The 26,614-nt window shown below is 35.1% G+C and overlaps 3 protein-coding genes and 2 long non-coding RNA genes across 16 annotated transcripts; 2 read left to right on the forward strand and 3 right to left on the reverse strand.

Annotated features, from left to right (window-relative positions):
* Positions 1-565: 565 nt before the first annotated feature.
* On the forward strand, positions 566-4,009 carry LOC129575383 (uncharacterized). Its single transcript, XR_008688793.1, has 3 exons — positions 566-948; positions 1,040-2,823; positions 2,903-4,009. It is a non-coding gene; the product is annotated as an uncharacterized LOC129575383 (long non-coding RNA).
* On the reverse strand, positions 1,417-15,544 carry LOC129575375 (large neutral amino acids transporter small subunit 1). 7 transcript variants are annotated; one of them, XM_055458900.1, is made up of 10 exons: positions 15,388-15,544; positions 12,805-13,502; positions 11,614-11,860; positions 9,235-9,360; positions 8,386-8,479; positions 7,970-8,184; positions 6,810-7,039; positions 6,462-6,714; positions 6,244-6,308; positions 1,417-2,725 (listed from the first exon to the last, which is right to left on the reverse strand). In XM_055458900.1, the coding sequence occupies exons 2-10, from the start codon at positions 13,096-13,098 to the stop codon at positions 2,723-2,725; spliced, it is 1,527 nt and encodes a 508-aa protein (XP_055314875.1). In that variant the 5' UTR covers positions 13,099-13,502; positions 15,388-15,544; the 3' UTR covers positions 1,417-2,722. The 7 variants fall into 7 exon arrangements, with proteins under 7 accessions (XP_055314875.1, XP_055314876.1, XP_055314882.1 ...); XM_055458901.1 differs by having other exon boundaries at positions 15,310-15,483; XM_055458907.1 differs by lacking the exon at positions 15,388-15,544 and adding an exon at positions 15,240-15,341.
* A 1,595-nt stretch (positions 15,545-17,139) lies between these two features.
* Positions 17,140-17,688, forward strand: LOC129575382 (uncharacterized). Its single transcript, XR_008688792.1, has 2 exons — positions 17,140-17,273; positions 17,438-17,688. It is a non-coding gene; the product is annotated as an uncharacterized LOC129575382 (long non-coding RNA).
* A 34-nt stretch (positions 17,689-17,722) lies between these two features.
* LOC129575377 (uncharacterized) lies at positions 17,723-20,491 on the reverse strand. Its single transcript, XM_055458910.1, has 4 exons — positions 19,854-20,491; positions 19,322-19,744; positions 18,894-19,097; positions 17,723-18,525 (listed from the first exon to the last, which is right to left on the reverse strand). Exons 1-4 carry the CDS (start codon positions 20,172-20,174, stop codon positions 18,319-18,321), a joined length of 1,155 nt encoding a protein of 384 aa, XP_055314885.1. The 5' UTR covers positions 20,175-20,491; the 3' UTR covers positions 17,723-18,318.
* A 107-nt stretch (positions 20,492-20,598) lies between these two features.
* On the reverse strand, positions 20,599-26,607 carry LOC129575370 (uncharacterized). 6 transcript variants are annotated; one of them, XM_055458877.1, is made up of 12 exons: positions 26,315-26,607; positions 25,037-25,342; positions 24,306-24,888; positions 23,555-24,202; positions 23,329-23,470; positions 22,936-23,189; positions 22,201-22,843; positions 21,953-22,087; positions 21,788-21,872; positions 21,356-21,545; positions 20,971-21,254; positions 20,599-20,863 (listed from the first exon to the last, which is right to left on the reverse strand). In XM_055458877.1, exons 1-12 carry the CDS (start codon positions 26,349-26,351, stop codon positions 20,748-20,750), a joined length of 3,423 nt encoding a protein of 1,140 aa, XP_055314852.1. In that variant the 5' UTR covers positions 26,352-26,607; the 3' UTR covers positions 20,599-20,747. The 6 variants fall into 6 exon arrangements, with proteins under 6 accessions (XP_055314852.1, XP_055314851.1, XP_055314855.1 ...); XM_055458876.1 differs by lacking the exon at positions 26,315-26,607 and adding an exon at positions 25,499-26,045; XM_055458880.1 differs by lacking the exon at positions 26,315-26,607 and adding an exon at positions 25,836-26,040.
* Positions 26,608-26,614: the final 7 nt, after the last annotated feature.

Genomic DNA, 26,614 nt, shown 5'->3' on the forward strand with positions numbered 1-26,614 from the left:
CTTATGTGCATGTGTGAACATTGAATTTTAACCAACACACTCATAGTGCAAGCCCAGACTCAAAGACTATCGCCTTCTCTCTCTCTCTCTCTCTCTCTCTCTCTCTCTCTCTCTTGTGACTCAAGAAATATGTACTCATTCGGTGTGTGTCGCTTATATTGAAATAAAGTGTCAGAGAGGAGTCTTGAATGATGACAAACTCGTTAACATGTCTACGTTAAAATGATTTGCATATGTCAGTGCATTGGACTATGGCGGCATTTTTGTCTTCGCTTTTTTTTCTTTTCGAAACAACGAATATTTTCGTCATCTCTGACGTTGAATACATTCGCACGCAACACAAAAATGGTGTGCGGAATTTCGATGTCTCTCGCACTCACACACACACACACACACATACGCACATACATGCCCGAATTCTTTAATTTCGTCAGTGAGATTGGTTATGTGAGTGCACACAAAACCGAATTAATAAAAAATTGGCAATACTGTTGGAGCCCAAAACGTCAAATGTCGTTTTTTCAGCATCTCTGTTGGTATTTTGTGTTGTTTGTCTTTTTCGTTCGATTTTTCATCGGATAAATCTAAAACGTAATATTTTTTTCCCGAAACGGTCAGAAAAATTTCTTTTTTGGCTATAAAAACTAACTAAATTTGGTATATTTTTTTGCCGAAAAATAATCGGAAAAATATTACCTTTTGTCAGAAAAAATTCAATTCTGTGAAGAAAATGAACTAAATTGGGCTGAAATATATCTAAGAATGTTTGCTTAAAAAATCAAAAAAAAAGCAAATTCTGTCGACAAATGTTCTACTTTGGAGAGAAATATTTCCAAAAAAACAAGAGACATTTTTGTCAGAAAATAATCCAAAATGTCAGACCGAAAGAATTTTTATCAAATTTAAATGTGTCATGAATGAAGTTTGAACATTTAAATGAAACGTTTGGTATACTTTATTTGATTATTTGGCTGTGAATTTATGTTTCTATTTGGTCATTTTAATAACATTTATATGTTTTTTTTTGTTGTTGTTTCAGCGTGTGTTTTATGTTCGATTCGGTTTCCAACTGGTTTGATTCAAGTGGAATTTGTAATAGGTCATCGGTTTTACCATTTTATGATAATGTAATACAATTGACGCATGAACTGATAAATAAATCGGCGATGATTGACTATATTTTGCGTCACCAGAACAAGAATAAAAAAAAATCTTTCGTTGATGCTCAAAAATGTTCTCAAGAATGCGAAGCGAACAAAATGAAATCGTTAGGAGTTTCTTGTAAAACCGATAAACGATGTGAGTCATTAAAAATTCAACCCGCATTTTGACTATTCATCGGATAACGACGCAAAAGATGAAGATAAAAAGAAAAATTAAAGGAAAAATGAAATTTCAAATACGCATAACAATCGATTTTGCTTCAAATGCTTTTAGCTTTATTTCAGAGAATTTAATTGTCGTACATACAATGGAACTTGGACACATTTAGAATAAGCCATTTCAATCATCTATTTTGCAGTTTTTTTTTGATTTAATTTGTTTTTTAAATTTTGCAGTGAATTTTTAGGCCCCTCTCTCTATTTATTATCTTACATACATAGAATAATTTTATGGCCTCATGCCGTCCATTTTTACCGTTCTATAATTGGTTTTTTCTGCTTAAAATCAACATTGAAATAAAGTTCCTGTTTGTATGTGCTTTTTTTGTTTAAAATAACGTCAAAAATGCTTAAAATTATTATTGTCAAATAACATCTCGTATCATTTGTTTTTTTCATTTATATATTTGAATATATACTGCAGATGTGTGCGTTGAGAGAAAATCTCAATCTGTTCTCTCTATCTTAGTGCTTTATTTATCGTCTTGTATATAATAATTTACATAGAATGCATTTGTTTTCAATGATAAACTACGATGGGACATTTTCATCAAAACGAATAACAATTAATTTTAATATTGGCTTGTTAATTTTGAGTGTGTGTGTAAGTGTATGGGGTCGTGGGAATGTGGGTGTGTGTATATATGTGGGGGGAGGGAGATTTAAAACAACCAAATTTCATTAAAAATCAATTCATTCCTTAAAAATGATCAAAATAAAATATTTTGAACTTTTCACTAAAGCTATGGCTGTTGAAACTATTCGTTGTGCTTTTATCAACAAGCTCAAAATATTTATCCATTACGTCATAGAATGTTGTTATTGTTGTGATATAAATGCTTCTTTTTGTTTTGTTGTCTGATGTGTATGTATCAACTTAAACAGAACTTAAACTTTAATCGCTTGTTTTTAATCGTCTTTTTGTTTTGTTATGTTTGGTTTTGTTTTGTTTTTTTTTTTTAACTAAATCACACTGTAAATTAATGGAAATGCGTTAGTTGCTGTCCAGGAACAAAATCGTCTCCCATGAGAAAATCAAACGGAATGAATTAGGGTTCAAGTTGCTTTTTTGCCTTGTCTTTTGGATAACAGTTCACAATTATGTAGTTACGCAGTAAATGGTATGATAGTAGCCTAATGAGATTTTGTGTTGTTGCCGTGGTGGTGGTGATGGTGATTGATGACGCTGTTGCCATCCCCATGAAAATTGGTGTAAAAATTGCAATTATAACGATGTACCGGTCGATATTACTGTTTCGTTCGGCAGACGGAAATTTAAACCTGAGCCGGTTTTATCTTTCCAACAACCATCATCAACTTTTGAAGACATCTCGTTAAGCTTACTGTAAATAGATATATGAATACCGATTAGTGAGTTATATTGCAAACGAACGAATACCAGAACAGGCATTTGTCACATGGCGCTATCTGATTATAAGAGGTTCGTTATCATTTAAATTTGATCTGATTTGATTATTGATTGGTTTCTAAATTTAATCATCAGTTTGCTACGATTTCAGATGAACGAGCCTCTCATAATTTTGACAGAATTTTGACTACAGATTACACCACTTATGCACTATTTTAATTCATTCAACCAGATCCGTGATCTTTTTGAAGAAGATCATTTCCGCACACATAAACAAAACAGAAATAAACATGTGGTGCTAATGCTATGTGCTAATCATATTCTCATTTGCAAGTGCTTCGACGAAGAGGTATCGCGCTTTTTTTTCGAATAGTACTGGCGAAAAAACTTGATCCTTTCTTAACTACTGTGCTTCAGTATACAAACAGGTAACAATTATTCGAATAACACAAACTCACCCGTTTATTGTCAAATTTTGAACTATTGTAGAGCGCCGTGGATTTCGTACGGCAAAATTCAGTACTAATTGGTGTGATTTCGTGGTATTTCACAATATGTCGAAATCACTTACGGCTATTTACAGCTCAATCACACCAATAAGTACTGAATTTTGCCGCACGAAATCTACGTCGCCCCACAATTTCACACTTCGTTTTCTGTATACAATCAATGCGAGATTATAAGTGTGTGCACAAACTTCACATAGCAAAGAGAGTGACTCGAATTTCGATAAAAATTCTGTGACCGTGTATTTTTGACCGATTTCTAGTCTAGAAATTCTAGATTGTTGGCTAAGGTTTTGGTTTCGATTCAAGCTGTTCAACTTTGTCTAAAAACTATTGATAAAGCTATTAGAAACTAATTGCTATTCAATTTATTGAAACTAATCTAATATTTGAAATTGAAAAGCAAAACCATGTGCAAAACCTACAATCAAATCTCATCATGTGATAGAATAGATAAATATGTAAACTGTCGAGAACAAGAGGCTGAACTTAGCATTTTTGACTTTACACGGTTCAGCTGTGAGTTTTTATGATTGAAATTTATTTATTACTTCCTGGTTGCTATTGGTAAATAACGGCCAATTTATGTTGTTTAGAATAAATTTAATCCGAGGTGTAAAATGGATTTTCGTCAGAAGACCAAATTTTTCGATAAATGATTTCTCGATGAGAAATTGATGCTAAACTCCATTCCGGCTATTAATAATGTTAAAAGTATTTCAAATATTTTTTCACACCAAGACATTTGAAAAAAAAAATTATCCCGAAGGGTAAAAATCCGAGAGGTAACAAAAAATGTATGACCGAAAAATACAATATTTGCACCGAAAATTCAATTTTTTGCTTAAATTCTCCGCTTTCTCGTCATAAATTCTGATAATAATGACATTTCGAATCAGTTTTCGATTAAAATAATTTTTACATTTTTTTACCCCTTGGATTTTTACCAAGAGTTCCAGCTCGTGGTAAATTTTATAACAAGGTGATGAAGCGTGATTTTTATTTTAATCAAAAATTGATTCAAAATGTTTTTAATATCAAAATTTATGAAGAAAAAGCAGCGAATTTAAGCAACAAATTGAAGTTTCAGTGCAAATATTGTATTTTTGGGTCATACATTTTTTGTTACCTCTCGGATTTTTATCCCTCGGGATAGTTTTTTTTTCAAATATCTTGGTTTGAAAAAATATTTGAAATACTTTATTTTGAATGGAGTTAAGCATCAATTTCCTATGTGATAAGTATAAATTTTATCGAAAAATTTGGTCTTCTGACGACAATCCATTTTACCCCTCGGATTAAATTTATCCCGAACAACATAAATTGGCCGTAACAGAACTACCTAGCACATATGCTATAGCAATGTTCAATGCCTGTTAGCTGGACGAATAATTTTTTGACACTTGACTCCAGCGCCGCATATAGTAAGAAGTTGAACTAAAAATAACACACGAACTCCTATATCGGTCACAGTGTATACTGTTTACAGTTATGACTACTATAGAATGCGGCGCTATTGATATACTTTGCTACAATCGTCAACAAAATACATAGAGTATTTCTCTATTTTGGTGAATACAATTACTCCTTATTTCTATTCAAATTAAATTACTGATTTATGACCACATTACTGAGAATCTGATGTTTGTTATCACATAGGAGTCATCTGCGGTGCCTTTTTTCACTCCTCTTGTGCAAATTTTCTATGTGCACTAGAAATGATCTTTTATTTCAATTTCTGGGCCTGCATTGTTCATTACACAGCTTCGTGTCAGGATAGCAAAGTCTCTGAGCGAGAGCGCCCATGTAGAAAAGAAAATTTTTCAGCAAATTTTCATAATCAAACGAGCAAAAAAGGCGTTCCAGTGCTATATGCAAACAATTAAAATAGGGCACAAGCATCCAAAGAGCGCAATAATTTGGAAGCTCACGAATAGGCAATTGTTGTATGTTTTACCGAAAAAACTTGTTCGTGGGCTCCCGAATTGTGGCGCTCTTTGGACGCTAGCGCTCTCAGATGATTTGTAATAAATACTGGCCCTGCAATAAATACTAAATAAATGGCTCGTATTTGTGTATAAAGGACGCTATCGTATTGTCGGAGCTGCTGCTACTGCTTGCTTTTTTATACCCTGCATAATGACTCATCTGTGCTCTTGAACAATTTACCAGTCCATATACCTATATGTACATTTTTAGGATCAAAATCAATTTACAAGGTTACTCTATTTTTCATGCGACGTTATTTGCTACTTTTTGATGAAGATATTCAAGATCTGATTTTCGAATCAGATCGCTAGAAGCCAAGTGGCTGGCTCTTATTCTCGACGGTTCATATATTATTCGGATGTTGAACTAAAACCTATACTCTTAGTCATTCCAAAGAGTTTTTATCTTAAGACCATTTTTTGAAATTAATTAGCACTGAATGCACTTAAAAGTATTTACGACTTTAAAATGATCAGAATAATTGACGAAATAATCGATTCGAATTGAAAGACTTATCGTTGATTGGGAGAAAAACACAAGAGTCGCAAAAGAACTTTAGGAAAAAGCGAATCTGCTAACTATTCATATTAAAGATTGATCACTTTATACTTGACTTTATTATTGACTATCAAAGAACGAAAAATCTGTTTCTTCCACATGTTAACAGTGGTTGAACATTATGAAAATATAATAAAATTCATTGGAATAATTTAAAAAAAATGGCAGAAAAACGTTTTTTTTTTCTTTGAATAAGAACTTCTCAAGGAATGTTAAAATTGGATAAAATATCGTAAGTATGAAGTTAATTCGTGCTAAATTCGTGCATACTATATATTATATTATCACTATGAGATCAGTGCACGTGAATGTGCCGTCACGTTCTTACGAAAACACGTGCAATATATATGTAATATCAGAATGAAAGTCATTGATAGAATAGGTGTTAAAGATAGAAGTGCAAAATAAAATATAAAGGAAAAACAAACTGAACAAAAACCTTCGCTTGATTCATTTTCGGGCGAACAACCAACATCATTTTTTGTAGCGTTTGCGTTAATCCACCTAAAAGCATTAATGTATCTCACGTTTAAAACGGCGTTTAAAAATGGGGAGTATTTCATTTAAATAAAAATTCATTTGAAAGATAGAATTAAAATAATAATGAAGAAAAAGAAGCGTTAAATTCTCCAAGCATTGAAAAAAAATTGTACTCACTCATTCCGTTCTGGAACCACTTTGGTTTGTTTTTCCAAGCGATGAACACCAAGTAAACGGGGATGCTAGACAAAATCATGAGTAAACCATATCCAGTCTCAACGGGGCTTGCAATCATTGGAACAATGGTTACAAATGCAGTTGCAATCAAGTAGAATATTGGGAATGCCAAATTAACTTTGATCGGTCGTGGCAGATTCGGTTGAGCCCATCGCAACCATGGCAAGCACAAAACAGCCGCACCAATACTCAACTACATTGAAAAGAGAATGAAAAAAAACTGCAATATAAGAACACCGAATAAAAAACAAAATGATTGTCACAATTTCGATTTGAAATGCGTCTTACCCAAGTGGCAAATCCAACATAGTTGATCAATGCAAATATATCGGAAACGGTGAGATAAAGCATCGATAGCAGTGCCATGGCAAGAACAGCCGGTGTCGGTGTAAAACGTTGTATTTGGATCATTGTCAGGATCTCGGGCATTTGACCTTCGCATGCACCAGCATAAAACAGTCTTGATGATGTCAATAAAATGCCATTCACTGCACCGAACGTTGACAATGCGACAAATACTACAGGAATTACAAATGAAAATAAATATCGGCAATTATTATTAAAATAACAGTGTTATCATAGTGTAAATGTCAAGGGTAGATAACGCTTTTTGCGTGTGCTCAATTGTTGTTTTATGGCCGTAATTCAGGAAATGTGCGGATGATCAAGAGAGCTACCATCGATATCACTGACTGAGGACAGTGAACTATTTTGGCCATTCATTTAGTAGAAGGAAACCAAATGTGGACAAACATGTTGAAATATTGGATTTAATCGCAAATCAACTATTCATTTTGGTTCAGAATTTTCGAAACGATCATCTCAAACGGTTGTTTTGATTAGAATTAATCTAGTTCGTTGCAAAATGTAAAGAAAAAAACAATTCCTGTCAGTGGAAGTAGCATCCCCCTATCAGTCTCTGTCATTCACTCTGACAACTAAAATGCATTTGCTCTCAACTGCATTCTTTATCTTTTTCCATTTAGTCTGCATTCTGTTGCAAGATGCTCTTCTCGAAGAATATTCTCAATCATGAATAACGACGAATGAGACAAGAGAGTTGCATCGAAATAGTTTGTTTAATGTCGTTATTCGAATTAAGTGAGCAAATAAATCAAAACTCGATTGATTTATACCAGCATCTCTATTGAATTTTCATTTGACATATAATGGAGAATGTCTCTCTTAATGGAGTGAGAATGGAAATGTAGTGAGAAAAAAAAAGAGAAATTTAATTGATGATAGCCGTATTATTGATCGTCACTGTGCCTCCTTTTCCGCACACGAGATAATGTCAATTTATATGTAATTACTTGTTGATCGACAACACATGTTCGCTGATGATTAGAGAATGTTTTAATTGCATTCTGTGTATTTGCGTTTATCTTGTATTTTCTTTTTTTCTTAAATTTATAATTTAAAACCTGAAAAAAATAAATAAAAAATACCTGGGATCGTCCAAGCAAACATTCCGAATGCGCGTTCAGCAAATGTAACCGCCACGGCACTCGAACCGAGCACTTCATCCGGCGATAAAATGGTGTAGAAAGACACATTGGCTAGCACATAAACAATGGTCACTAAGGTACATGATATAGCGATGGCACGAGGTAAATTTTTCACTGGATCGATCAGTTCTTCGATAATGAAGTTCAAATAATTCCTGTGTTGTCGGATGGAAACAAGGCACAACGACGGAAAGAGAGAGAGAGAGAGAGAGAGAGAGAGAGAGAGAGAGAGAGAGAGAGAGAGAGAGAGAGAGAGAGAGAGTAAATTATAAATTATAAATGATGTATGTTTGAGAGAGAAAATTGAGCGAGTTAATTATAAATGATTCATGGATTGGATTCCATGCTTGGCTTACCATCCATTGTATGCAAAGAGGCCGGAGTAGAACGATAGCGCCAGCGACGTAACTTCGGTCTTTGTATTGTCGAATGTAAAGTATTTTACGTTGCCTACCAAACGAGTATAAAATATGGATAAGTTTTTTTTTATTCTTTCGCTAAGAATGTTAAATACTAATTAAAATCGGCGATGCTTAAGGAGTAAATCCATTGAAAAGACTTTGATTTCATTTCGAACGAAGAATATGTAAGAAACTATGGTAATACTGATGAATCATTGCGTATCGCCCCCACATATGAGTTAAGCGCGCTAAGCGACTTTGTGGTTTCGTCTTTACACTCGACTAAAATTGATAATAATCAATTTTAACAAGCCTTTTTCGCGTTGAAAAGGTCGTTATTGCCATGAATTCGAGTCTTCGAGTCTCCGATTAATCTACGAGCACGCACACAAACTCATCTATCTCTCTCTCTCTCTGTTATTCTTTCTTTCTTCTTTCTTTCGTGTCAAATTCGTAATATGAGTTTCGCTGTTTACTCTTCTCATCTTATCAAGCGGAAGTGCTAATTTAATCCATTCTGTTCGTCTTCATCTTCTGTGTCTAGCTGCTTATTGAAAATAAATTACCGTGATTAACTTCAATAGCAAATAGTGGCGTTTTTTTTTCTTCTCTCTCTCGGTGCTGCTCAAGTTGTTTGAGTCGCATTTCGATGCGCACAATATGTGATGTGCGTGCGTGTATTGCTGATTTGCAGAATGTTTGCGTTACGATAATTTTGCGTTGTTGCTCAATTCAATTTAACCAAACCACCAACAGATTAAGTTGTCGGATAAATGGTATCAATTTTATTATGTGTATTCTTACCCTGACATAGAAGATAGCCACCGAAACCGATGATCAAAAACAGTGCAAACAGTTTGGCGTACGTGAATATATCCTGCACATTTGTTGCCCATTTTACATCCCAACAATTGACAAATGTCAAAACCACTGAAACGAAATAGATACAAACAGATTTTTTTTTGCATTAATATCAATGGAATCACAGATTTACTTACAATTATACCCATGTTTACTTGACACGTTTAATACGCTGTGACATCACTCACAATTAATAAGGCTGTGTTTAGAGAATGATCTTATAAGAACATCTAAATTCATCTATAGATCGAGACTAATCTTACACTTGCCTACTCGTTGCTTACTTGCTTTTAAAAAAAATGTAATGATCATTCGACGATCATTTGATATTTTTGATAGAAAGATTAAAGCTTCACATGCAACATTGTGATCAAAAAGACAAATGCCTAAAAATTGGATGCTTCTACCATTACACTCAAAATGACACTGATTCAATTCCATTTCCAACAAATAACATGTTTAATTTCTATTTTCATTTCAATTGCCAATTGGATTGACTTAAGACTCTTGTGTAGCCTCATATTGATGACATTATTTAATATGTCAAAGTCGTTGTTCAATCGATTTGTTGAATATCTCTTTTCGCAAATCAAGTTCAAGCATTTTTTTTCATGGATTACGAAAACGATTATTTATTTATTTTTAAGCCATAAAATGTACATCTCCGATAAATAAGGTTTAACTTGGATCACTCAAGATTCTGTTATCTGTTTGATTATCGCATACGTGTATGCTTCAGCTGAATGCGCCACATTCGGTCGATACCGTTACGATATTGATGTTTAAACAAGTGAAGCTGAATGAACTGATCGATCGAGAAATGTGTGTATTTTTTTTTCTCTTCTCAACCATCGATGATGACAAATTTCGTAATAATTGCACAATATTTACTGAAATAAATTGCTCAACTTTGCAAATATTTGCACTGAATTAGTGGCGATCACTTAAATATTAAAATAATAATATATTTCGAAAATAATTTTTTTTTTTCATTGTGTTCGAGTGTAAAAAAAACGCATTTTCTAACTGGTATTGAAGCATTTCTATTCGTGAGCGAGTTTCTATTAGTAGGCGATGTCGAATCATTTCTTCTATTTGATTCAAATGTGTTTGAATGTGTGATGCAACTAAGTATTCCAAGTAATTTGATATCGAATGGCGAAATGCTTGGGAAAGGGCGGTTCATTTGTTAGACAATCATTCAGTCTAAAAGTATTATCACCCACGAGTAATCGATAAAACCGCATCCGTTGAAATGTTTCGCAGAATTTTTGAAATTTGATGCATTTCGAATTTAAAACGAAAGTTTGTTGGATTTTTTCTGCCATGAATCAAACGATAATATTTTCGTTGGGTCATTTGCGTAATACAGCCTTGTAGAATAAATATTCAACTATTTTAAGCTTGCAAATAGTTACATTAGTACTGTCACCATTGTATGTCATTTAAATCATAAATTAGAGGATTTATCAACTTAAATTTTGAGCTCAACCCAAAAATGTGCACCGTACGAGTTAGGTTTTTGTTTTGCAAATTCAGTCAGGCGGCGAGTTTGAATTTCAAATTTCGAAATGATTCGACGATTTCAATTTAAATATCGAAATTGTTTTCACATTTAGAGTTAGTAGAAAATGGAATAACCAAACGTTTTTGTTTCAATAAGCATTTATGGAGTTTAGAATATGAATTACAAGAATGTGTCGCATCTGAATCTTCTACGCTGAATAATCACGTTATTGCATTCATAAACAGTTCACTCTCTAACAGAAAGTCGCTATCGATTAAGGGTTAATTGTTGTATATTAGGTTGATTGTGCTGAAAACTCAATTTCCAGAATGTTTGTATATTCATGAATTTGATAGTAAACGCACACATTGTTATAAGCATCGAATATGATATTGGTCATTTCCTTATCACTCAAAACCAAATTGACGACAGAATTAACGCAAACACACATTTCGAAAATAAAGAGCATCTCAGTGCTGCATATGATAATCACCGATTGTTAATCAGTCATTGCTTTTTGAAATCAAAAACATTTTCGATGTTTTAATCCAAAAAGATTGAATGATTGGAAATCTCAGCGAATGTTGTACAATGGCATTTTGCTAATGCGACAGTACCTGCCGGGAAAAAAAACATTCTTTTGCCTATTCAAAACCAAAATCGTTTACCTAAGTTATATTGCTTGAGTGGCAGATAAAAAGAAAACAAACGGTTGCACTTGAAATCAATGTGTTCTTTGCGTGATTCCAGCGTATTGATCATGCTATTATATTATGAGGTAAATCTCTGCTTCACTTGCTTCATGTTGTACTTACTGATACAGCAGACGGCCAATAGACGGGCTGAATCTTCGGGTGGTGCACAATCCGGAAAGAATGGCTTCAGGACATATGTACTGAATGTGAGCGCAACAATTGCTTGTGAACAGGGCCGAACAATCATACATTCAATCCACAAACGAATGAATGCCATGAATGGGCCAAATGTTTCCATAATGTAGGCATAATCAGCTCCCGATTTGCGAATCATTGTTCCCAACTCTGCATAACAGTATGCTCCAACCTAATTAAAAGGCGAATAATGATTACAATCAGCTATCTCTCCAATTCGTTCACTTATCAACTTTAATAGAGGATTATAATTTGTTCAGCGAAAAATATGAATCAACGAAATAACATCTATATACTCAATCAAAATCAGAACGGATGGCGTCCGCTTGATTTTGCCATTGAGTTAGTTGTTTTTTTTTGCTCATTCAAAAGTAGAAGAAAAACGCCTTTCGGTACACTTGAGACTTTCAATAAAGTAATCATTAGCTAGTTGCACGTGGAAAAACACAAAGCCAATATGCCGATGAAAACGAGCGACTGAGTGAAAAAAAACAACACTCCATCTCCAAGAAGAGTGCAGCGACAAAACAATATTCTTAATTACAATATGAATGCCTAGGGGATTGAGAAAAAACCGACAAATCCTTTGTCGTGAGCTAGACAGATGTTTCAAGGAATTTTAATCCCCTGTGAACAAACTGAGAGAGTCTCTTTCTTTCTCCTTCTCTCCTTGCCTTTCTTGCTCCCTTTTTCGCACTTGGCGAAGGGCAAACATTCAAAGTCGAAACGGACAAAAAAAAAACACTTCATGCCTTTCAATGATAGAATAGGAAACATTTTTCCATAGGAACGGTGAAACTGAAACAGCTTGTTTTCATTAGTTTCTGCGATGGACTTCGACTCACAGGGATATTGGCAAATGTGCAAAATCATTACTGGCTATTATGTGCGGTTGTTTACATGAGTCTTCTTTCTTTTACCCGCATTTTTCTAAGCGATTTCAAACATTTTTCTGTCTCTTATCAGGGAATCGTTGAACAATTATCAAGGATTTGGTTGACCATTTTACTTTGTATTCTTTTTCTCAAATGAGAAACAACTTTGTGCTCTTTTTTTTCTCCAAATCAAGTCAAGGTTCAAGTGGAAAAGGAAATAATTCATGTTCATTATGCTTACCATAGAGAAAAGGCCCGAAATTATCCATACGATGAGCGCCATATTAACACTGCCGGTGTGCATCAAAACGCCGGTGGGTGATACGAAAATGCCCGAGCCTATGATTGATCCGACGATGACAGTGCAACCGTTCAAAAGGCTCATTTTTGCCTTTAGCCCAACATCACCATCGGCATCGGCGGTGCCATTTTGCGATGGTGTGCTCGCCTCCTGATTGCCATTGCCCGATTCCAGTGGCACATTCTCATCGATCGAGCCGACCGCACTTTTTTTCTCTGATCCATCACGTTTCATTTTCAACGAACTTTTTTTTTTTAATTTCTCTTTGCGCCACTCAGATTTCAATTCGTTGTTTGTTTTTTCAACAACCGATTATAGCAATCGAATCGATGATTTCAATAATAACGAAACGATCTTTACCAATTAATTTGTATTTAATCAAATCGAATTTTTCGATACTGCACAGCACACAGATTTACTATCCTTTTCGTATCGTCTACTTAATTGATTACAATGTTATCGGCTGGAATGAGCATTTATTATTGCTAGCACTTTTCCTCATTTTTTTCCCTTCTTCTTTTGGTTAAACTATGAATGGTTGCTTTTTCGTTTCACGATATGTTTTCAATTGCAATGTTGAACACTTTTGTACGATCAGTTCTTTTGCGTGTGAATTGCTGCCGTTCGTCGTCGTCGAACTGAACAAGAAAGAATTTGGCGTTAAATCACAGGATCATTGAATGTTTGGACTCACAAAAAGATCGGATTGAATATTTAACCAACAAAAAAAAACATTAAATATCCTTCACGTATTCAATTCAAACACACAAACTAATGCATCGAAAGAAAAACGAAATGATTTCTACAGGCAAATAACAACGAAAAATTTTACGTTGACATCGATCATCACATAATTTCAAAGGTGGCTCAGACAAAACACACACAACACACACTCAATACCCGTTTCTCACGACAGTTGAAAGCAGACTGAAAACCTTTTGGTTGAGCTGTTTCGAGTTCACGTATTGTGTGCGATTTTTTTCTTCTTTTCGCTTGCTTTTGTATAGCTTCTGATCTTTCATCTATCTAACAGGGTATATACGGTTGGTTGTTTTTTGTTCGGTTTGGTTTTATTTTGTTTTTTTTTGTCTCTTTGCTCTTCTTGTGCGATTGAATCGTGCGTTCTGCCTGCCTGTTATATGGATGTGTAACACGATGTGTGCTACTACTTCGGCTGTTGCCGCCGCCGCCGTCGCTGCTGCTGTTGTGTCTTTTGTTTTTACTTGTCTGTTTGATTACCCAACACACAAAACCGTAATACTTTGTATTGCCCATATCACTTGTCGTGACTTGTTATTTAGAAAATGTGATTATACTGAAATTTACTCTCTCACTCTCTCTCTCACTCTCTCTCTCTCTCTCTCTCTCTCTCTCTTTCTATCTCTCTCTCGTATTCTAAATATTTATTCAAGCATTTGAAGAAAGCGTAAGTCATTCACGCTTCTTTTATTTCGCCTCGTCTGTTTATTCGCTATTTTCGATGCATGTGAATTCCAAACTCATGTGAAATGCGATTCTTATATCATATCAATGTCAACCATTTCAGGCAGCTGTTTTGGAATCGATGGAATCATCGTAATCACATTCACAATATCAATAACTGAATTGGATCAGTTCTTTTTGCGGGGGTTTGTCATATACATTCCGACAGTGAAATGGAATTAATTGGTTTTTTTTTCATATCGGTCGCTTGTTTTTCAGGCAATTTTAAGCAAACCGGAAATTCTGAGAAGAAAAACAAATGAAAATATCGAAATAGAAAAACTAGGATAATATTAAAATTTGCCCTCAAACAGAAATTACTCTTTTTCAACAAAAAAACTCATTACGAATTTACTCTTCAACAGAAAATTCAACCGATTATGAATGAAAAAAAAATGATGACAATGTTTTTTCCAAAAAGAAAGGAAAAAAAATCGCAAAAATTTATATGACAGAGAGACAAAAAAAAAGTTGCCAGAAAACAATTGGTGCAATTTCAAGAATGGCATTTATTTGGGTTCAATGGAATCATCAACTGGTTTTGACAGTGAATGTGACATTAGGTGGCCGATGAGAGCACGTGAATTCATCCCTATCAAGTGTGTGGTTATATTTCATCTCGAGTTTTTTCTTTCTCATCTACGGTTCTTTCACTCATTCAAAAGGATGCACTCGATTAATACACACAGCGACACAGTTGTCGAGAGAAGTTTCTCATATAAATGGCCACATAATAAAATCAACGAATTAAATTAACATTCGCGATAATTGCTAATCATCTCGTTCCTTCATCGCGTGCTTTTTTTCGCTGTCTCTTATGCACTCAACGGAAAAGAACATCCAATCAAATATAGATATTATATGCACTGTGTTAACTGTATTGTAAATCTCACATATTCGGTCTCAGACACACCACTAACAGAGCTAAAAAAAATTATAAGAAGAAACGATGTGGTGGCATACACAAGAACAACACTTCGGCCAAATTTTGTGACTCTCGGGTTAATAATTTGAAATGCGAAGAAACCAGAAATTGTATACTTAATGTGATTAGCGTCTCGCGGCAGCCGTTTCTTATTCTTCGTTCTCTCTTCTCTCGCACACACGATGTGATACCTTCTACCTATTATCATTCGACCAACAAAAAAGTAAGTAGAAGCAGAACAAATATGAAGAGGCGCGAATACTCGCTGACCAATGACAAGACATGATTCCTTTTACGTCACCCCATTTGTATCGAACTGTACGCATGTGCTGTGCATGCTGTGTGTGTGAGCGAAAGAGAGCGAACCGAACAGAACACACTGGGTTCCAACAGAAAGAAAAGAATTGATTTTCGGATTTTCGCCAAATTAATTTATTGAGAGAGAGAGAGAGAGAGAGAGAGAGAGATAGAAAGAGAGAGAGAGAGAGAGAGAGAGAGAGAGAGAGAGAGAGAGACCCTAACAATACTGCGAATTGGTAAATGAGGCAATATAGGAGATGTTTATTTATCCCAAATGAAGCCGTTTTATTGGACGCGTATTATTTACAAAAATCCATCGTGCTTTTTTTTCTCTGCTCTTTTATTCATATTCATTGTAGCAACACTCTTCCTAATCAAATGAAACCAAATTGTGTTAGCAGACATAAAAGTAAATACGTGACACAAGGTTTTTTCGGCGCATTTTATTGAAAATAATTTCAGGAGAAAACATACAATGGATCGATGTTAGCTTTTCTGAGAGCTCTCTCTCTCTCTCTTTTGCTCTCGCTCACTCACTCGTCCTCCTTAAAAACCACTTCGTGAGCATTGAAAGGCAAAAACGAAGAGAAAAAAACGAAACGGTTCGCGTACGCATGTATTCAACTCAAACCTGTTGATCATTGACGGATGAAAAATTTACATTCCATGATACGGAATACGGATATTTAAGAAGTTTACTATTTCGAAATCTGCTGCTGCTGCTCAACACACCAACACACACGGGCTCGTTAAATTTGGCTCATCAATTAAATGTTTGCGAAATACATGCTAAAATGGAGTCATTCTAGTACCGCAGAAGATTTGGCCCCGATTTCGAAAAAAAAACGCGTTTACGTTTAACGCTTGTTTCGAAAACCATCGTTTTTCATCAACTCTCGTGAGTTGTTGCCAAAACATGTAATTTTCTAAGCGATGATGAACCAAAAAAAAAAGTTGTTTTCAACTCCACGAAAAAAAATGGCTCAATCCGCCGGTATATTTTGTTGCTTTGTCGGCGAGATATGCAGCCCGGATGCATGCAATCATAACGGTATCATTATGGTATCATCGTTTCGCCTTTAATGCCCCAAACCACCTTCTTCTTACACTTCTTTTTTCACTGGCGACGTATAGCCATCAATTAATTATTATTCGGTCGTTTTTTGTGTGTGTTTATAAACTCATTGTAAAAGCGATCAATGAACGCGGTTTCATTCGGTTAAAACGACTTTTTCGATCTTTATGATTCACATTCGCAAATGAAGCGTTTTTTTTTTGGCTGAAAGTTATCTCCAAATCAATGGGTTAGAGATTCTAATTCAGACTATTAATTATAATTAGTGATCAAATTATCTTTATGTCGATGTCGTTTGGACACAACAGCTGGCTGTTGTTGTCAAACCATTATTTAAATGCGCAAAATCTGATTTGATTCCGATCTGTGTCCCGATTTAAAATGAACGGACTTGAACATGATCGAGGTTGTTTTCTGGTAGATGATTTCCTAATGAAGCACGAGCTTGATTTCATCATATTCATATTCATATTCGAGAAGAAACTGTGGCGTCATTCCAGTTCATGTGATTGGAAAAACCAAAAAACGTGAAGCAAACAAGAAAAACCGCAAATTAAGCAATATATTCAGTGAATTGAATTGCTTTTTTTCGAATCGCATTCCATTTAATGATCAAGCAGCTCCAGGGTATGTACATCGTTTTTTTCCTTCAAAACATCCAAAGTAAAAATAATCAAATTTGAATTATATGTAAAAACAATTTTAGTAGGAAATTGAAAACCCTTTACATTCAATTTTTAAAAATAAGATTATTTTTTAATAAGATTTGTTTTTTTTCGTTGTCCACACAGATGAACCATGGAATTAATTCAAAAATTAAATAATTGCAATCGTCAAAACTATACTTTTCACGTTCGGATGATATATTTGTGTGTATGTGAGTTTTTTATTTGTTCTTCTTCCAAAAACTGATATATAGTGCTTTTTCTTTTAATTGTGAAATGAAAAATGGTTGGAACGAAACGCACAAAAGACAAAATAACATTTGAATATTAACAGAATAAATGTGATAAGCTTAAAATCAAAGCAATTTTATATACGTTTTTCCATTATTTTTATTATATATATATTATATATATATATATATTTTGGTTTCACACTGCATTTGCTAACTGACTCCAAGGAAAAGAGTAAAATCTAAAACATGCAACAAAAATCACGACTTTGTTTTCTTTATTTTCTGCATGGAGCGAAGGGGCTGAACACGAATGCATTTTTTCGATTATGTGTGAAATATTCTATCTTTGGTGAATGTATCGAGATTATGATTTTTTTCTGTTCAAAATGCGTCATGATTGGTTGATGGTTTAAAACCAAGTTTTTTTCTTCTTTTAAATTATGAGTATCTCCCAGCAGAACGCAAACAAAATTAACAACTTCCACAGTATTGACCAAGAATTGATGATGAGCTTTACAAGTTTGAACATTGGTCACTCCATGCAAAGTTGCAAACAATTGTTGCTCCCTTTTTATGCAAATATTCAACCTCCATATGTCTAGCACCAAATTGATAACCAAATCGTGCGTTCTGTGTCAGAACTTTTCAGAAAAATCAATACTAAAAACGTGATGTCTCTTCGGTTGCCATCGAAAAAATAAACTGTTTCAAAAAAATCGTAATTTGTTTAAATTAAATCGTAGTTTGTTTAATTTTTTTCTTCATTGCTTGTGCTTATTCTTGAACGGTGAATGTAAGTTGCTTGCCCCGGCTGTTCTCGAAACGAGACGGTGCCTTAATTTCCATGATACAATTGAGTCCAAGTGCTACGGCAAAGCATAGAATAAAACTTATCACCACACCCGACCAAATCGGTGCCGACGTAAAACCAATACAATAGTATGAATCATTGAAGCGTCTCGCATTTACTTCCACTTGCACCTGAAATTCATAAATAAATCACATTTTCAGTCAGAATGAATTGATAAGAGTCTTCTTGATAAAAAAAAAATGAAGCATTTTAGGAAGCGTTGCGCTTCAATTCAAAACGTGCCGTTCTTCATGATAGGAAAGATATTTTTGGATAAATTCAATTGAATCTAACTATATTTTATATATTGCTTCTACTTTGCAAACTATTAAAACTGAACAAACATTTTTGCAAGGATCAAATTCACCGAAAAATTAATTTTATCATAGCCATTTTTAGCTTAAATCGACGAAATAAACCCAATGATAATTTGAAATTGGGGCACAATGCCAAAGCATGGCCAACACTTTTAGATATGGAAGAAGGTGCATCCAATTACCTGAATATTGGCCAATTTCAAATAGATGTTACCGTTTCGGAAAAAAAGTGGTCTGGAGCATTGGTAGGAAAATGTCAATGGTGCAGATGGTCGATCATCAACCAAGTTGAGAGTATTGTTGCTAGTAATCTTCAGCCAGTCAATATCAGCACCTATTAGTGTCCAGTAGCCAACAGAAATGTTGAACACATATTCAATCGTCAACTGGAAAGTGGCAAAAAATCACAATTACTTTCAACATCATAGTATTTTTTTTCTCCAGCGTATTATCAAAAAAAAAACACAAAAATCTTGGATTTGTGAATGAAAAATTGGTTGAAATAAACAATGTAATTTCCAACGGATGAAAAAAATCGAAATATCAAGACTGGGAAGAAATCGCGACATTGAAATCATTTTGAAATCATTTTGAAAAAAAAACTCCTCACCTTGTCTTTGTAATTATACCGCACTACGAGCGTACGTTGTTCTTCTTTGTTTTCGTTTGCACTACGGTGGTCAGTTGTTATGTAAGTTTGTACGTTGTGATTCAAAATGGTTTCGTTCGTACCGTCAAAGAGTATTGGCGCTGCGCTCGTGTACAGTAGAATTTTGTACGTTTTTTTATCGTCGGGATAGTAAATGAAGTCAGTTTGATTGGACTGTTCGATTTCTTGTGTTGTTGGTGTTAATGTTGTAGATGGGCTATCTGGTGTCGGTTCAACTGCATCTCGTTTTCGAATTTCATGGTCATTGGATCTGGTGGCCAAAATGCCAAGCACTTTTCCTTCGCCATAAGTGATGACCGAATCTCGATACAATGCTGACAGTTCAACATCTTGTTGTGATGTGGGGCCAACCAAATTGATTACCTGAATGGTTAAAAATCACGATTAGTCAAATTGGCAAAACAAAACTTTTGTTAAGACAAAAGAAATCTCTGAAGAGCTATATTATTTTTCGAAAGGATAAAACACTCACCTCGGCATTGAGATTAAATTCCATTGGATCTAGTCCTAAATACTCTTGAGCCAGATACACATAGCTAGTTTTCGATAGTAAATCTTTGAATATTGGAAAATTATCCTCTTTCAAATGGCTCGATGCATTACGGACAAACAATATGATTGCTGATGAATCCGCATAAATATCACGCAAAACTTTCTCATTCAATTGACTCATCGGATTGATTTTTGCCTGTGACAATTCGTCACGGCCCCACAAAATGAATGGTCCATTGTAAGCGGCTCGTATCGATGATATCGATGCCAATAATGCGAATATACTCAAAGAACCAATCATTTTTTTTTTTTTTTCTATTTGTTTCAAATGAAATTATATATCTTCGGCTGCTTTCTCTCGGGAACCAAAATTCAACAACAGAATGAACAATACTGAAGGAAAAATCAATTCCAATCTCGTATGTAGTGTTGGTAATGTGAACCATATGCATCGCATGCGCATTTCAGCATTCGGGCCGAATTTTGACAATTCCACTCCAGTTGTGTGTGTGTGTGTGTGTGTGTTCCAGGTGTACAACCACCATACGCACGCCACAAACAGGGCTACCATTTCGAAACATGAAATATGCGCATTTAAATATTAGAGGGGTGAATCTTGAGTACTAGAATAAAAAAAAGCGGTTTGAATTTCAAAGAGAATGATGGAGAGGGTAGGTTGATTTGAAATGAATTATTTTGTTTTGAGATACGTTTAAGTAACACAATTTATTTTGGTTTTAAATACTTGTTTTATTTGACAAAAATTCATTTTCATCAAAGGTTTTGACTATAAAAAAAATTTGCAGCATAATGTACTAAGTTTTTTTTTCTTCAGTCATATAATTCAATGATTAACAATTGCACAACGTTTTATCTACAAAAATCGAGCAACAACTAAAATTGTAACCTGAAACAGAAATAATTTCGATGAAATACTTTCGATCGCAATACTGCCACTAGTAAAATGTCCACCAAATCGACTTTTCCGTCCTGAAAATTAAACAGAATGAGAGTTAAGTAAATGAAAATGATATCATGTAACGATCATCAGCTACAAAGATGCAGATAAAAGTGGAAAAATATACAAAAATCCTTACCACTTTTTTCATTTGGATCACGCACACCACAAACTCGATATGCCAAGACTTTCTTTCGCTTTGTACTGGCATACCCGTGAATGTTCAGAGTTGGTGAATCAAGTTTGCCGCCGGCTATCAAACGTGATAGATCCAATTCCATTTGATGAGCCAACGGCCCTTTGAAATGGATCAACATTTGAACACAAGCACCACCATGCAATAGGGTGATTTTACGCGAATCAACACTTAAAAACCATTCAGGCACTCCCATCACTTGTCTCACTTCTTCCATGAATTGAGCACTAAAATGTACGAAACAAATGAAATAATTAGGAATCAATACAACAATGTTATTCGATTAATGGAATTTGGAATTAAATTAACATATTTTAAAATGTCTTACACAACAAATTTTGGCGGGCGCTGCAGATTCACATATTTGATGATATCGTGATCTGGTTCGATGTTTGCACAAGCAAATCGTTCATATGAATAGTTCGGGCCGAATAAAACGATCGATCGGCCCAGCGCACTTTGTACACCTTCCAGTGGCAAATTTTGATCCGAGAATATTACACGCTTATCACCAATATCTGTTGAACAATCAATAGAAATAAACACATGAATCAACAAATTATTAGTCAATAAAATGGGCGATGAATGAATCATTCATATCAAAATATAGATAAAAAGAGAAGAGAAATGAAGAAAAGTATAAATTCAAGCCTTTGAAAAAAGTAAAAGTTAAAGTAATGAAAATTGAATGTATGAAAAACTGAGAATCAATGGAGATTAAGCTTCAACCTAATAAATATAGTTTTATGCAAGACAATACCGATAGTACTGGTGCGCAAGGAGATATCTCCAACATAGCATCGCAATGGATTGTCAGCGCCACATTCTTCTTCATAGAGTTGGGTCTGAAAAGAGCGTTAAAATACAAATGAATAAAACCATTTCACACGACGAGTAATATTAAAATAGGTATAAAATGTCGTACGTTGAGTGGATCAGCCAATTGAGTGTAGTATGGATTCCATGTGTAACCGCCAGCGACGCATCTCGTAATAGTTTGCTGTACAACGGCATCCACACCAACTGGATTGACAAAGATTTTCCAATGATGATGCCGTGTCTGTTTGAATTAGAAATTACCAAAATTTAATCCGTATGCATCTTTAGTCTACAAAGGTAATTCATTCCACGTAGTTATGTTCATGCGAAAATTTAACAAATAACCACTCTAACCATATTCCGGTCATTTTCTCCTGGATGTCTCAATTTAACTTCGATGGTAGTATCACTTTTGCTGCCATCATTGTGAATCAACTGTGTGAATCTCATGTAACCGTATGCATATCCTTTGGGATGATGAAATGATGCAATCGCTCGAATTTCTCTGGATTCATGTGGACTGTAACCGCGTTCTAGAGTGCTACACGCCCATCGGACATTTTTCGATTTTTTATGAATAACAACCGATCGCCCCAAAACCGTTTCATACCCAAACAATGGAATGTTTGTGTCATTAAAACTAGCCATATACTCTGACAAATGGTCTAGCGTACCGAATTTGCCACTCAGATCGCCCATTTCATAGAGATCCGTCGAACCTTCGCGTGGCATTGGTGAAGTTTTCGGATTCACACCGCGTGGATTCCAATGATCATAAATGGTGGACGCTTCGCATGGGAACAATAAATTCTCTTGAATCGATGCCTCATGGATATGATAGCCACTCGTTTCATTCAATCCCTTCAAGAGAACATCAATATTTGTGATTTCATATTCAGACTGTTGGTATAGTTCAATTTTCCCTTTGACACTTATCGTAATACCATTGCCATACCAATCGCTTGCCACTACCTTTCGCGGGAAATGACGTTCGATTCTAAAAATTGATGCAGAAAACAAATTCTTTGTAATAAAATTTAGACAAAAAAAGATAAGAACGAATATTTTAAGAGAAAAATTTTAATTTACATTGAACAAGCTAATCGTTCACCGCGTGCTTTTGGTCCGAAATCATCATAAATCACGAGAGACTTTCCAAATATACTGTAATAACCACTGAGCGGAAGCCCAGCATCCGTGAAAACGGAACGAGTTAATGTTCTATCTTTTTTACTGCCAGCAATTGTGAGCGATCCAATGCGATGGTTCAAATCACCCAAACGACAACTAGCCGGATGCTCGTTGGAACATGTGCGAGATGGATTGTCTGGATCAAATGCCACCTGCAAGCGGTTTAAAGCAAATAAACAAAATTATTTGGAAACTTTTGTAAAGAACTTGTTGTTTGTGTTTTTTTCTTCTGAAGGGCACGTTACGACGTTGAGTAGAAAAGGTTGAAACAAAAAGAGTAAACATTAATACCTTATAGGGATTGTGTACTTGATTTGTACTTGCACATCGATTTTGCCAGTCATAAAAGTCTTTACCAGGTGGATTGCTATGGATTGCCCAGCGATGAGACTGACTTGTATTCGTACTTGCTCCATCAGCATGAATTAGATACCTAATTGATTTATGAGAAATTTTTTGGATTTTTTTTTTCGAATGAGAATTGGTTAAAAAGTATTTTTCTTGTTCAATTCCTTACTCAATAATAATGGTAGTGTCATGCAGTGGATCATCTCGTGGTTGCCGGAATAGAATTTTACCAACAATGGGATAGCGGAAAAGAACTTGGGCCGTGGTCATTGGCATTTGATACTGTCGATTTTCTTGGTACAGTGTCAATGTGCCACACGCCCAATTGGCCGTTGTTGTATTCGCTGCATCAGTTCGATTGTATCGTTCAATGGCCAAACCGCGATGCACCACACTGTACATGCCCTGTATCGGTAGGAATAAATCCCAATAAATTCCGTTGAGCTCATTTCCTGGTGTAATTGGCAACAGATAATTGTGTGGATAGTCTTTGTTTCGCATTTGCAATTTTCCCGACAGATCACCAACCGGATATTGATCCTGTGTACCATACCCGGCCGGCGGTTTTTTACTATTATCCACTTCGGTTGGATTGTAAATTCCTCCAGCGCTGTTGCAATACGTGTTCATATTGGCCAACGTTGGATCCGGTGGCAACGTTTTAATTTGAAATCCAGCCAAATCACGCAAATACTCGGTATTCTCTCTCAGCTCATTCTTTGCTGAAGAAACGGTGAAATTCAACCATGTCGGTTCATATGGCGAACGCTGATGTATCGTCACTTCACCTTTCACTCCATTCGAATTGAATATCGATCTAAAAAATAGTGAAATTTGATTTGATTTACCATTCGGAAACTCTCTTTTTTTTCTCGATAAACTCTTAAAGTGACGAGCGATTTTTCTCGTCATCAACTTACTTCACGATGCGTGTTTTCAGATTACGAATTTTGGCACAAGCCAAAAACCGAGTCGGGTAGTTATGATCGTAAATCACCACAAATAACTGTCGATGTGTTCCCGTTAAATCACTTGGCAGCAGAATTAACTCTTTGTCTTGGAATAATTGTTTCGCTTCGTGTCCATACACATCGGTTGCAACTTGAATTTTCCCCACGCGACCATCTATGTCACCCAAAGATTTGCCCACACCTTCATTTTGTGGATCGTAAATGATTTGCAATACATTGCAATTGTTTTGTGATTTTTCGGCATTCGTCTCGAAGATATCAGTTACGAATATTTTCCACGAGTGTGTGGTGATTGGTGTACGTTCGGTGATATTGTCCATATGGAAAAGATTTGAAGTAATCATATTTTCGCGGTGAGTGGTATCTTTGGCGGTTAGCCAATGGAAATAAATTGAACCGGCAATGGGCCCATGGAATCTGGCTTCGGCCAAATGATCAATATTCTCTTCAATCGTTGCTATCGTTGCACAAATATACGATCCAGTGTCGAGATTCTGCAACACCAATGACTTACTCCAGATGCTTATTTTGTCTGAAGAGAAAAGATTTATTTAACTTAAAATTCATTCACAATAGAGAAAGTTATTTGCAGATAATCAACAGAGAAAAAAAAGACTGAAAGAGAAATCAAAAGAATGGCCGAAAAGCCATCTGAAAAATAAAAAAAATATCAAACTCACCGCTGATTTCGGCTGAAATTTGCCAAGTTGTCGTTTCATTCCCGGGTAATTGCAAATATCCCAAATGATCATCGAAACCGATCAATTTCCTGCCCAATGTGTTCGGATGACAACGTCGATTCGGCTGCACATCTCTGTAGTCGGTTGGCATTTCATGAATGCCCCAACTCCAAATTTGATCCGGATATTGTAGGGTCGTTTCAACTTTCGACCGAATCTCAAAGGAGTTATCATTTTGCTGTGTAAAATGGATTTCACCATGCAATCCATGCTGTGATACAAATGCTACCAGTTGCACGCAATTCACTACACACGAAAGAAATGAAATATTTATTATTTATTTATTTTCGATTATTTATTCCATTTCTCGTTCGAATTGAATCTCCTCCATATTTGCTTGCGTTAAATGAACAACGAAACAAAGAGAAAAGCGTGAAAAAAAACACCGAACCACCGACTAACCTTGTAAGTGAAAGTGAACAAATAAAATGACTAAAATAACATGTATTCGATTCATATTAAACGATCAAAAAATCAATAGAACTTTTCAAGCAAACAATAAATACTCGTATCCATTCGTGTATGTTCGAATGTAGTTAACGGGATGAACAAAAATGAAAAAAAAAAACAGAAAACAACAAAAATAAATAGTCAATTTGTGTTTTTTCTCTTTACATGTTTTATCTTTTTTTTTTTTTTGCAAGTCTCAGCGCAACGTGCAAAGTGTTTGTTTTCTCTATTACTGCTTCATATGAAATTTCATATTTGATTTTCTGTTCGGTTTGCATGACGCGTTCACCTCCAACCAATAGTGAGCTGAATGAGATATTCCCACCATAAAGCAAAATTTAACCAACGATGACTTAATGCAGCAACACCACCACTAACAACAACAATAACAACCGAGCAACACATTGTGTGTTATTTTTCTTCTCTTTTCGCAGCTTTGTTTGCAGGTAAACATTGACCGACCACCAAGTAGAAAGTGTGTAATGCTCCAGATCATTCAAAACTAAAAATCCGACGCTTAAGTACATCGAAAAACGTCAATCAAATGGACTTAAAGTACAGCAAAGGAGCTATGCAAATTGTTGTTTTGTTGAGTGACTGCAAAGTATGAATGACGTCTCGGTGTATTCATCATTTGAGTATTGAATGTTTATTCGAATAAGCGAGCATTCCATCGCATATTTTACTTTCAATCTATGTATGCAAAATCAAATGGTTCAAAGTTATTTCGATTTTTCTTTTTCAATTGCCCACTAATCTTTACCACACCTGTCAATCTCAATTTAAACAATTCAACCACAACCATCTCTCGGTTCGGTTTGAAGAGTGTGAATTGCTATTGTTTTGAGTAAAATCGATTAAGTTAAAATTGTCAGTTATTTTTGAAAAAAAAAAACAGATAGTGAAAACCGAACAAAAGAACAACAACCACTGAACTGATCGTTTCAACTGAGAAGATGTTAGGAAATCTCTGTCATGTAAATTGCGATGACGAATCCATACAGCACCCAAATGTTAAGCTTTCAAAGTTGATCAATTGATTTGCAAACGGTATACACGAAGCCGTCG

Source organism: Sitodiplosis mosellana, unplaced genomic scaffold (genome assembly GCF_009176505.1).
Source record: "Sitodiplosis mosellana isolate CC-2019 unplaced genomic scaffold, AAFC_SMos_1.0 Smas_scaffold_6166, whole genome shotgun sequence".
Lineage (NCBI taxonomy): Eukaryota > Metazoa > Arthropoda > Insecta > Diptera > Cecidomyiidae > Sitodiplosis > Sitodiplosis mosellana.